Raw genomic sequence first — 12,754 nt, forward strand, 5'->3', positions numbered from 1 at the left:
TGAAGGATGAGCGGCTTTGAACATGGATGGTAAACAGATCAAATAACAGTGTTGCAATAGCTAGTAAAGTTTATTTTTCTGTTTCTGAGAAAGTAAACAATTACAATAAAGAACAAAATCAAACTCAAATGGAAGTAAAAATAAAAAAACACATTAATAGATACAGTGGAAGAATTAAGAGTGACTTCCCAAACAGAAATGGCGCATTTAGGACCAGTTTAGGATTAAAGTAGAAAGCTGCAAAAGAAAAACGCCACCTGATCTACAACACCGAGTGAAATACACTGTTACTGGTTTCAGTCCCAGCAGTTCAGTACAGCGGACTCATTCACACCTGTTGGTTGGACAAGCCCCAGTTATCAGGCAAAAACTGCAACAGAGGCAGGGAGGAGGGAGCAAAAAGCTTGGTCCTATAATCTAAAGAAAGATTTTCCTTAAAACAATACAGCAACCACAGATTTAAAGTACAGCAGGTTTACTTAAAAAACTCTTAATTAGCATGGCAAGTAATGAGAAAGCAGCTACCCCACCAAAAGAAAAGCGTCATTCAGTTTTACGTGTACAAATCATTTCGCCACCAAAAAGCAACTGGACAATTAAAAGTGCACTACTGAGAATTCCTGATACTCTGAAGAATGAACTAGGTGATATTCAGTATTAATAGATGACTTCATAGATTTAAACAAACTTTTATGTCTAATAACTTATGTCTGCGAATAGACGTCATCCCTACGGACACTTAAGACCATCCTTCTCTATTTGAACTCTTTGAGCACATTTTCACACCAGCAATGGTGAAAGTTTCAGGGTAAGAAACCATATCAGTCATTAATAGTATTTACAATACCCAATGTTACTCTTTTAAACAGAGCTTATCGTTACACAAGATATTATGTGCATTGTTAATAGTCATAGATCATACATGCCCCTGGATATCTGTCCTGAACAAGAGAGACGGTCAATGCCAGAGATGTATGATCATTACATAATTCAATATAGGAGGGCGGATAACTGGCATGTATGGTTTTTATCCTCAAAAAGCAAGACCGAAGCTACAGCTTAATAGCTTTTTTTTCCTTTTCTTTTTTAACAAAACAAATTGAGAATCTGTACATATTAACATTTTTCATGGCAAGACCATTAAGGACTTTCTTCTGGAGTAGATCTCTTCAAAGTCATTATACTGTATAAGAGGATGGTCCAACAAACCCAACAATACTCTTGTCCAACACATTTCTTCACTGTCAAATAAGGTACTAATGCATTGCCACTGAATGATAAGATGTAACTTGGTATGCACAGGGAAACAAGTTGTAATGTAAGAGACTGCAAAAACAGCAAACATTAACCCTGATAGTTTGATTTGAATATCCTCTGGTTAAGCTAATGAATGAAGCTAATGCTATTTTTTAATAATTGGTTAAATGAAACATTTGAGATAGAAAACATGCAAAGCAAAGCAATGAAATGTTTTTTCTGTATATAAGAGTATTTTGGTTTAATCACTTGTAGGAGATGATCAAATATTTGCATGCTGAGGCACAGAGTTAGAGATTTTAGGCCTATATTCTCTGGGCATGCCAACGTTTCACTCAAAAACTGCCTTTTATATTTGTACAAAATCAGTATACAGCTTTCAAAGTTGGTTTTCACTCGCCTCCACACAGTTGCATCACCAAATATACTGTATCAATCCATTCGCTTACAGTATATACACATACTGTATATACACTTCACATAATGTGTATACATGTTGTGAACATCCCATGCAGCATATAAAACCCATTAAGTGATAGCATTGTGGGGGGGAAAGGGGGCTCTAAGTAGAAGTTGGTGTTGACACACCCACAAAAGACAGAGCTCAGTATAACCAACCAGCACTGGCAAAGTCAAAAAGGTAACAGCAGTTCAGCAAATGCTCTACAGCCGACAAAGCACATTCTCAAGTCAGCTTGATTCATGTGCTCCTCTCCTGACATCATGCTTTGGGTTGTCATTATCTCCATGTGCATGAAAATCAGAAAATGGCCCAATACCCACATGGCCTTGTTCCTACCTGTGACAATAATTGGATTTTCTAATTTTGATCAAATTGTCCAGCTTTAAAAAGGTTTCAGGCAACACTTTCCTTCGGAGTTGTTGTACTGACCTCTCAGTCCACTTGGGTAAGACCTACTGTATGCAATAATACACTTCCAACTAATTCTACTTTAGAATCAATAAACCGTCATCGTCATTGCCATGCTAGATGCAGATACAACAGCTTAAAGTACAACACAACTGCCATTATGCAAATGATCCAAGGTTTCTGATTTGTAAACATTCCAAGGGTTAAGTAGACTGCTACAGTACATACAATAGTTGCTGTTTTGTAACATCTGTAGAGGTATAAAATGTGGCTGTTTGGCAATAAGCAGAGAGAGAAAGTTCTAGTAATATCCCTGCCTTTAGAGTGGGGGCCAGCCAGAGTCTGGGAGACCTGAGGTGTAAACTCTGATTGTACTGATCTTGCATCTGTTGTATAATTGGAGTTTGGGATTGAAAAGATGAGTGCAATCTGATCCACAGGCCTATTCAGGAAACTGCTTACTAAGGGAATCTGGTGTGTTTTACGCTCACATATTAGTTCTACTGTGCTGCTTCTGTTTGTGTCATTGATTTGTAATTTAATAAATGTCAGGCATTCATTCGCAAACATTGTCGAAACGTATGAACACCACGGGCTCCATGGCGCTAAGGCAACTACTTATTTCAACAACCTGAAAGCAATCGGCTTGTCTGATTCTAGAAAACATAAAAAGGAAACGCTAAAAATAATTTATTCACGGTGCTTAACAAGTAATGACTAAAGATGCACTTTGTTTCGATTTGATGTCACGTAATAGTTGTTAAAATAGATGATGTGTGGCTCGCTAGACGAGGAGCCGGGCCCACAGCTCCCTGCAAGGCATCAGTGACCCCGATATGGACGTCAACTGTGAGTGTGTTCAGGTGTACGGCAAATCATTAGATATGGCTGGATAACTTTAATGTCTGGCCACTTGTGTTTGTGAGGTTAGGCTAGTCTTGTTGGGCTACGAAGACAATGGGGCTTGGGAAATAAGTAAAGCATTGGGTAAAGGAGGACATCCCAAGGTCCCTCTACTGCTTCTCAGCAATGTCCTCGTTGGAGGCGGGCGGGGTAGATGATTGGAGGTGGTTTGAAATGGGCACCGGGCTCGTGGCAGAGCCTTGCGGATCGCCACTTGTGGCAGGGTCAGGCAGGGTGAGGGCTTCCGGAGCAGACTTTTTGCGGGGTCGGTCCTTTGAGACCGAGAGGGACTCCGGCGCATCAGTGCACATCGGGGTGGTGGGGGCGCTGGCAGGACCGGTGAGGGAACAGGAGGACAGGGGCGTCTCGCTGATGGAGATTGACGGAGGAAAAATCCCTATCTTCTGGTTGGTGGCCTCCTGGATGGTGCGCTCAAACTCTCTCACCTCATCCATTGTCATGTCTGGATTGGAAAAAGATCCGTTGAGACCAAATGAGAGGAAGAATTGAGAAAGTAAACAATTGCAAAACACCAAAAGGCTGACACTGTAGCTATTCATCAAAAAATCCCCATATTCAAAAACAAATATAATTTTGTCTTCATGTGTTGAATTTTGTTAGCTCACGTTTTCAAACATTTAGAAACTCGTATTATTGTATTCTTTGCCTGTTGAACATGTATGCACCGTTCGAGGGACGGAGTGAGTGGAGGTCCCGGGACATTTGTACGACGAGTCAAGAATGAGACAGAGCTTGGGCAATGGAAAAATGTAAACGGCACATACGCTTGCTTTGTCATCCAGTGAAGATGGGTTTGGGGTGGAAGGCTGTGGCTGCTCATTGCATACTTTAATGTTGGTTTTCTCATACATTTGTGTCTCGTAATCCCGCACGTCATCCAATGTCATATCTGAAAGAAGGGGGGAGGGGTGGATTGGGATATATATATATAGATCTTCTATAATGGGGCTCCAGGTGACAAACCGGTAGGGAAGGAGAGGAAAAGTTGGCAGAGGCCGATTCTAAGGGTCAGTGAAGCGGGTTTAATGGCTGATTCCAGCTGTTAAAAGTGAAAGCTTCAGGAGGAACAGGGGTAGCTTCCCATGACCCAGAGAGTTTTAAGGAGACGGAACAACTCTGAGACACGCCAGGAAGGAGGAAAAAAGGAAGGTCTGATTGAATAAAAGCAAAAAGAAGCCACACCCAAAGAGCACCTATTCTCAGAGCGAAATCATTCAATAAGTGAAAGTATTTAGGAAGTATTTCAAGCGTCCAGACTGGTTTGGAGCTGTGGTATGAATGTTAGTGGTTAAAGAGATGAGCATAAAGGACAATGGGCTTGCTATCGGCTCCACTTGTTTGCAGCCTCTTTCAAAGTAAAAATGTTTCAGAGAGCGCGATGTACGGATGTAAATCCTGAAACTGTAGTATGTTTAAAACCATAAACAAGCATAAATATTGTTTTTTTGCAACTTTATATTTTCTTAAATGAAATATTGTGCCAAATAGTTTCAATAATTAAAACAGTTTTACATTTAAACTAGTCTTTTTTCCGATTCTGATTAGTACCTGCTGTGAAATTCTTGTCAAAATGTGTCATGCCTACTGGTTAATAAACAGGTATAACACAACTGTGCTTTAGTTATTATGACGAATGTGAGAAAATAGTTGAGAAAGAAAAAGGTTGAAATGTGCCAGTGGCTGTAAATGAACTGCAGAGCTGATAGACCTACCGATCCACTCATCCACCCAAGCAAAGGCCTGTCTGTGTCCCAGCAGCAACACATCGCGAACCACCTGTAAAACAACGTTGAGAATATTTGATATCACACACACTCATCACTTTTCTACATTAAACATTTTAAAAGTTTGCTTTTCAGTAGGATGATTTGCGAAATTACAATTTAGCCTACTAGAAAATGTACACCTGCGGATAAATGCATTTCAATAACAGTGACTAAATACTTTGGGGGCCGGGACGAAGAAGTAGATTTAAAGAATTATTTATGTAACTTCAAACCAGCCTCGATGTTTTGACCAAAAATGACCCCACTCATCCCTCATGGACAAGCCCTCACCTTGTGTACAAACTGCTCCACACGGGTCTGCAAACCCCACACCTCAAACTTGACAGTGACCAGTTTGTATGAGCACATGATGGGGTCCTGGGTGTCTCTCCAGCCCTCCTGAAGAATCCCCCGAGAAGTCTTATCAGACTTGAAATAGCGCAGGTCCTGCAATGTGGTAAAAATGAACACGCACATGTTTGCCATTACAATAGTCAACCAAAAGCTTACGGTGTCTTTTTTTTTCTGCACACATTGGGGTTCAAAGCAGAGCCTTGAAATAACTTGCATGACTTAATGCCAGTATGAAATACCATTCACATCAACCACTCCGAATCTTTTTAGAGGCTCAGTGGAGCTTATGCAATCCGTTAACAGCTCTGGAGACAAGCACCAGCTCTCACACTTCACAGGCTGAAGAATGAAAGGCTTTCAGACTCCGGATGAAAGATGGATGGGAGATGGTGTGGCCACATGCAGCGATCGTCATTAGACAACTCCATAGAGTAGTTGAAACTAGTGACACCTCCCTGGTAGCCTTAACCCCCAACATTCGTTAATGTCTACACACTTGCACCCCCACAAGCTCACCTCAGACTCTTTGTAGTAGCGCTCGGGGATCTCATCGTAGGCGATGTCGACGAAGCACACCTCCCTCTCCTGCTCCTTCAGCTCGTTGTCAAAGATCTGAAAGCAGAACAGAATCAGACAAGAATCCTCACAACAAAACCAGAATTCACCCTCGAAATGGGTATTTTTCGATGTTACATCATCACACTTGTGGCTGGCTAACCGGCCTTAATGCTCGACTCAGAATGTTGTTGCATCTCGTCGCTCAGCTAAACACTAATGACACACGTTGCACTTGCCTATATAACCATTAGGTGGAGCTCAGTGCCCATGTCTTATAGTTGTGACTGTGCCGATAACAATTGCTGCATCATATGTAGACATTAATAAGGAATGAATACATTTTAGCTTGTATAAATTCATCAATCCATTCATGGCTATAAATACATTTCTTATTTACTACACCCACACAATTACATGTAATATCTCATGAGTATATAAATAATTCAACTGAAGTAAAGACAAAAGAGCAAACGGCTTCAGATTTCTATTGCATTGCCACAGTATCTATAAATGTTGGGATCATCACTATAAATTCACAATATCCCAATAATCAGTTTTACAACATAATTATAGTTTGTAGTTGAGACTTGCTCATCAACTAAATGGGAACTTTTTCTGTGCACTCCTTCCCCTCCCTTGTCTCCTACTTCCTTCCTTCCCAGGGTGCATCCTGCCATTTAGAGTGCAGATAAACACAATAAGGGTCATATGTCAGCATGGATGCGTGCAGCCAAGCAACCGGACTGGAGGCTGGATGAGCAACGACAGGAAGAGGTGGACGGCAGGACAAATGGAAAGAATGAAGAGGAGATAGTGGCTTTGTTGGGGGGGGGGGGGGAGTAAGCAACAGTGCAAATGAATGCAGAGACGACCAAGGACACAGAAAGAGGTGGGAGTAAAGGCGGCAGGATGACCGAGGCATCTGACATGGGTGTGTGAAATCAGAGATGAAAAAGGAAAAAAAAAAAAAAGAGCACGTACGCATCACTTTGCAAGAAATAAACACGTGTCCAAACAACTTGGAAGCTTCTCTGGTTTACTGGAACACGTTGAACACAGTGAAACACAGTGAAATCTAAGTAAATGATCAGAGCTTTTAACAAAAGATCATGATTCACTGCAACTGGGGACTTAAATACACAGAACATGTAAGAGTCAGTTGCAGTAACATGCAAGTTTGTTTCGCTCAGTAAATCAGGCCATTCAGCGTTATTTCTTAAAAATGCCAGAATGACGTGGCCCCAAACTGTCATTCACCCTCTCACTTTCTGGCTCATCTGGGAAAACAGGTAGACGATACAGTTCCAGTACACTACATGACATTTGTTTTAAAATACTCTGATGGTTTACAACAATGGCTGCTTCAATAAAAAATCAAATTGAAGGGGCCGCAATACAATAGGCTCAGAGGGATAATCCGAATTTAACAGACCAATCTCATCCAGGGCATGCCAGAGAGATTATCATTAACTGAATGAAATGGGGTAGAGAATAATTTCACCACCCTCCGTGATTGGATGTTGGGACAGAAGGGATTCAGCACATTACCCGTTACATGCTGAGGATGCTGTCATTTATTTCAATGAAATCAAACCACTGCAGTGCCAGTTGAACTTGAGCGAGCTGATTTCTAGTCCTCCAGTACATACAATCAACCTCCCAATCCACACTGCGCCCCCCCCGGGGGCCTCAGCCAAACACCAAGCAAGTGTTGAGTGTGAAGTCGATTGTCCTTTGGATGTACAGTGGTTGAGAAAATCAGACAGACTCGGTCCATTTCAGTTAGACGTGTTATTTCAGGGTTTTTTTGTAGTAATTCCAACAAATGTCATACAGGATCTCACTGCTTTGAAGAGACTTGCTCCATTGTAGGCGTTTGGCTTGAACATGAGCCCCTTGTGTAACCGTGGCCGCGGCCTCTGATTTGAGTGGCTCTGGGCGTGCATGAGGTCATGTGCGACCAACATAAAAAGAACAAGAACCAAAAAAAGTGTTCTCTCATTCTGGCTGCTGTGTGGTTCAGTCCTAGGAGAGATTACAAGAGACTATGGGCCTCAGGACACATGCTGAAGCTTAATGTACGAGTGTGTGTGTGTGGGTCTGCAGAACATGTACAGCGACTGTAGCCTCCGCTCAACCGGTGCATGATGTCCACTCACACGCCCACTCATTTCCTGTCTACATCAACATTCCCCCTCCTCACTCGCCCTACTCCTTCCTTTTCACTCCATCTTTGAATCCTTCCACTCGGTAAGTCCTTGCTTCTCCAGATGTTCTTTAAGGCATACATACAGTGTCAAGACGCCCCGAGTCCACAGTTGTACATTATGCAATCAGAGTAACCACATGCAGAGACATTGCACTTGCTCGGAGAGAATGCTATGCAAACCACAGCGGCAGACATTATTTCACAGTACCCTTATTTGCTAATACACCCACAACATACAACAACATACTCGTGAATTGGTTGTACACGCTCATGCTTCATGTCGGCTTGCCCTGAAGTTGATGCAAGAAGTAGTTCAGCGGTGTCATTGAATCATTCATTCGAGTGTGTGAGGACGGTAGACACTGCCCTTTTATCTCAGCTCTATTACACACATTTCTCAAACTTTCAGGCATCTTAAGTGCAACGGCCGTAGGCCGTTCCTGTTGGATTTCATTTGGAAAAAAAGTCTGAGTTCTCGTCGCCTTGTCAAACCAAAAAAAGCATCAATCTAAAACATCACTACATGTGTGATGTTAGGCGACAGTCTGTCCATTTCCATCTTCGTCTGTCCTTCATGAGCACATGTGGTAAGAACTTGGGAGCAATTCCTCCATCACACACAGACACAATTTTGCAGGTTTTCCCACTTACAAAGCATGTAGATAAGTCAGAAAAGCCAAACTTAATATTTGGTAGAGAAACCTTTGTTTGCAATTACGGACATCATACGTTTCCTGTAGTTCTTGACAAGGTTTGAACACACTGCAGCAGGGATTTTGTAGACCTTCTCCAGATCCTTCAGGTTTCAGTGCTGTCGCTGGGCAACACTGACCTTCAGCTCCCTCCAAAGATTTTCTATTGGGTTCAGGTCTGGGGACGGGTAAGGCCTGAAGGGGGGCCTTGCGTGCGCTGACGGCGTAGTGTGTTACCAATAGTTTTCTTTGAGACTGTGGTCCCAGCTCTCTTCAGGTCAATGACCAGGGCTCTCCCTTCTGGGCTGATTCCTCACCTTCTTCATGGTCATTGATGCCACACGAGGTGAGATCTTGCATGGAGCCCCAGACTGAGGGGGATGGAAAGTCTCTCTCACCAACCTGCTTGCCTGTAGTCCATCCCAGCCTTGTGCATGTTATCCCTGATGTCCTTACACAGCCAGCTGGTCTTGGCCATTGTGTCTTTTATACGGGTAAGGCGTTCAATTAGGTGCAGTTAATACAGGAAATGAGTGGAGAACAGGGGGGCTTCCTAAAGACAAACTAACAGCTCTGCAAGAGCCGGACTTCTTACTGGTTGGTAGGTGATCAAATATTTATGTCATGCAATAAACTGCAAACATAAAGAATACCTACGATAGAAATGACAGACTCCTACGTGCTTTGTAAGTGGGAAAACCTGAAAAAACAGCAGTGTATCAAATACTTTCTACTTTCCCCACAGTATATATTTATATCAAGCCGTTCTTCTTCGTCAATGTCCAGGCTTTCATTTGATGACTAATGCGCCTATAAACTAGAGTGGAGTAAAATATAGAGAGAAAGAGCGTGAGGAGGCTAACAGCCCAAATTGAATTAGCCGTCCAACAAGTGGAGCAGTTCTTGGCAGACTCAAGGAGCGTTATATAGTTGGAATTACGGTACAACAGGATTGCAAATGAGGCTCTGTGAGTTGCCAAATTTGCCCGAATGGTTTCAGTCATGCAGCCTTCGCAGAGGTTTTTGAACATACGTCTGCTATTAGGTCGTCCGGGTTTTAAATAGGCCTATATGTTTAACAGTGGGACATCATTGTAGATAAAGAGCACGGCATGAGTCAGCTTAACAATACTGCATATGAGCATTATTGAGAAACCAAAACATACAGAACGCTTACTGATCTCAACACACACACACACACACACACACTAGACTCACATTGTCGTTGCTTCCTTTGTTGTCCTCGTATTTTGTCTCTATGTGGATGGAGAACTTGGGCAAGAATGAGCACTGTGGATAAAAGAACAATAAAGCAAATAAAATCATAGGCACCATTGTCGTTTTGTTCATACCTCTTAAAGCATTACGGGTAGATATAGAGTGATGAACATGAACATTCTAGTTTGCTTTTACTTCCTTTAAAAGCAAACCATTAAACCACTTCTATAGTAGTTACACTGACTGCTAAAGCAGCTGTTGGAACGGTCTGTCTCTTCCAATGTTCCTCCTCACTGTATTGTGCAAAACAAAAGAAATCATTCCGCTATAGCATTCTCTGTCAATTTATATTTCCCTGTCAAAATCAACAAAAGCCAAGACAAGCAAATACTTTTGTAAATCTGTTGCCTCGCAGCTAATCTCTGCCTTGGTGTATCTAGACTGACTCATGCCTGGACATAAAACGCCCCCACACATTAAGGGAGACAATGTCAAGCATTCTGTCTCTTTCTCTCGTGTCTCTGCACCCTAAGGTGCCGTGACTCACGCTGGTGACATGTGTCACTCAATAGCCTTAAAGCTGAGACTCATCGTGTGCCTGTGTGTCAGTTTTCTTCTGCCAGCGCTTCGTGTGAGGGATTCATTACAGGTCACATTGATAGTTCTGCTCATTAGCTCCGTCCATGTGTTGGACGAGATGCAGCCTCAACTGAAACACCTAATCCCCCATGTTCCCACCTGATTCAGACCAAGCTGACTAGGCTGAAGGACGCATGTGGTCCTTAGAGCCACACTAATTGATATTTTTGAACAGCAACGTCATACAGCGAGAAATCCACAATCGGAGAGTGAGTACCCAACTAATCGGTCTCAGCTCTATAGACTATTCTATTGTCTTTTTTTATTTTGGGTTATAATTTACGGACTGCAACTCCTTAGTTTTAATTAAATCACTGCTCTTATTGCGGGGCGGCACGGTGGCGTGGTGGTTAGCACTGTCGCCTCACAGCAAGAAGGTCCTGGGTTCAACTCCGCCCAGTGGCTTTTCTGTGTGGAGTCTGCGTGGGTTCTCTCCGGGTTCTCCGGCTTCCTCCCACAGTCCAAAGACATGTTTGACATGCTCTGGGGATCTGGAGACTTTAAATTGCCCGTAGGTGTGTGGATGTGAGTGTGAATGGTTGTATGTCTCTGTGTAGCCCTGCGATTGGCTGACGACCAATCCAGAATGAACCCCGTCTCTCGCCCGAAGTTGGCTGGGATGGACTCCAGCCCCCCCGCGGCCCTGTGTGCAGGATAAGCGGTTTGACGATGGATGGATGGATGGACTGCTCTTATTCCCCTTATTTTGATCAGTAGTAGATCAATTAAGCAGAAAAGCTCTAAAAGAACTCGATTACTCTCAGTAGTTGTCGGGACACTAAATCAGAGCTGAAAAGGAATCAAAAACTGTTGCTCTTCCTCATGTGGAACTGAACATGTGTAAATGGTCAATTACTTTTAAGGCTGTCCTTAATGTTGCATGAAAAATCATTTTCCATGCCACCATATCCAGCTAAATACAGCACTAGATTTACTTCCTGATTTTATTTCACTTATTAAGAGTAAAAGTCGTATTAGTCGGAGTACAAAAAGCTTCCATTTGAAAAAAACAATACTGATGACATTTCTTTACACACCGTGTGGCCTGTGGTGCGACATAACACGCTCCTAAAAGACACGCAGGGTTACACACGGGATACTTACTGTATATTCTATGGACCGGAGCGGAGTGACGGGGAGGAGACAGAAGAGGAAGAACAGTTAGTGACCTCTTTACATTGTCAGCAGCATAATGAGAAGGCAATGATGTGAGAAGAGAACAAAAAACAACCTATGGAAGACTTGTAGTGGCAGTCAAGGATCTGATACTTTGCATCTTTCCCACTTTAGTAACTTTCCCTTCAAATTTTTCTCATTTGCGAAGTTCCCCTTCATCTGTACTCCTCAGTTAGTAGATCAGGATCATTAACGCATCAAAGGACTGTGCGCTGGGCACTGCGGCTATGATCGTTGCACTCCTCACTACCGGTCGCTTGGCGTGTCGGGCGATTTACGAAGCCAAGCTCATGCTGCACTCAGCGTGGTTATAAAGCATTTGCTAAACGCTGAACACACGTCAGCTCCAACGTGTTCATATGCCGATTATGTGTGCACGTTTCCCTGGCGCGCTGAACGAGCTTCAGAGAGAGCTGCAGTGGTGCAGCTGATCAGTCTTTAGAGGATCAGCATGAAGGCCCCTTGGGAATCTAGCGCGTTAGGTTCGGAGCCACGGCCTTAAGCCAATACGATCAGCTTTTAGAGTTTCAGGTTATACTTAATTGATCCACGCGTCATGTCTTCAGGAGGTCACTGAGGTCTAATTTACATCTTGCTTGGAATGCTTTACAACCACAATCAATGGATCTCACAGAGACCAGATGCGGCTGAAAAGTGAGTGTTAGGGAATACTGCTTTTTGTGCGATTATCGTTACGCAATATACGGTTTCATTGTCCTGTTTTAATTGCGTTAAAACAGGAAACAGTGGACTCAACTGTATTTTCTCCACCAAACTGAAAAGCAACTCAATATATGGGAGGAAAGTCCAAGACACATTTGTACACACTCATACGTTATCTTATGCACACACACATTCACCTGTGTAAGCCGTTTTAAACCTCGAGTCGACATACTCAGTTTGGTGTACGATGCCTTTTGCTATCACTGCTGTACTACTGACCTTTTTAACAAACAAGTGTCGATTCATCATGCTTACATAGTTCACCCCCGCAATAAAAGGAGACTGCATGGGGAAGTCTAGTCGGAGTCGGCTGTGATCGAGTGAAGAGTCTAATACTCGAAGATTCTTGACCGGGCTCCTCTTGCAG

The 12,754-nt window shown here is 42.9% G+C and overlaps 1 protein-coding gene across 1 annotated transcript in view; it reads right to left on the reverse strand.

Annotated features, from left to right (window-relative positions):
* Positions 1–56: 56 nt before the first annotated feature.
* Positions 57–12,754, reverse strand: part of LOC120825149 (cytoplasmic phosphatidylinositol transfer protein 1) — a 43,552-nt gene continuing 30,854 nt past the window's right edge. The window contains exons 4-9 of the mRNA XM_040186591.2: positions 11,593–11,600; positions 9,850–9,921; positions 5,689–5,784; positions 5,110–5,265; positions 4,765–4,828; positions 57–3,494 (exon numbers count right to left, since the gene is read on the reverse strand). Of these exons, the coding sequence (XP_040042525.1) occupies positions 3,142–3,494; positions 4,765–4,828; positions 5,110–5,265; positions 5,689–5,784; positions 9,850–9,921; positions 11,593–11,600 (749 nt within the window). The 3' untranslated portion in view covers positions 57–3,141. The remainder of the gene's footprint in view (positions 3,495–4,764; positions 4,829–5,109; positions 5,266–5,688; positions 5,785–9,849; positions 9,922–11,592; positions 11,601–12,754) is intronic.

This window comes from Gasterosteus aculeatus, chromosome 9 (genome assembly GCF_964276395.1).
Source record: "Gasterosteus aculeatus chromosome 9, fGasAcu3.hap1.1, whole genome shotgun sequence".
Taxonomy (NCBI): Eukaryota; Metazoa; Chordata; class Actinopteri; order Perciformes; family Gasterosteidae; genus Gasterosteus; species Gasterosteus aculeatus.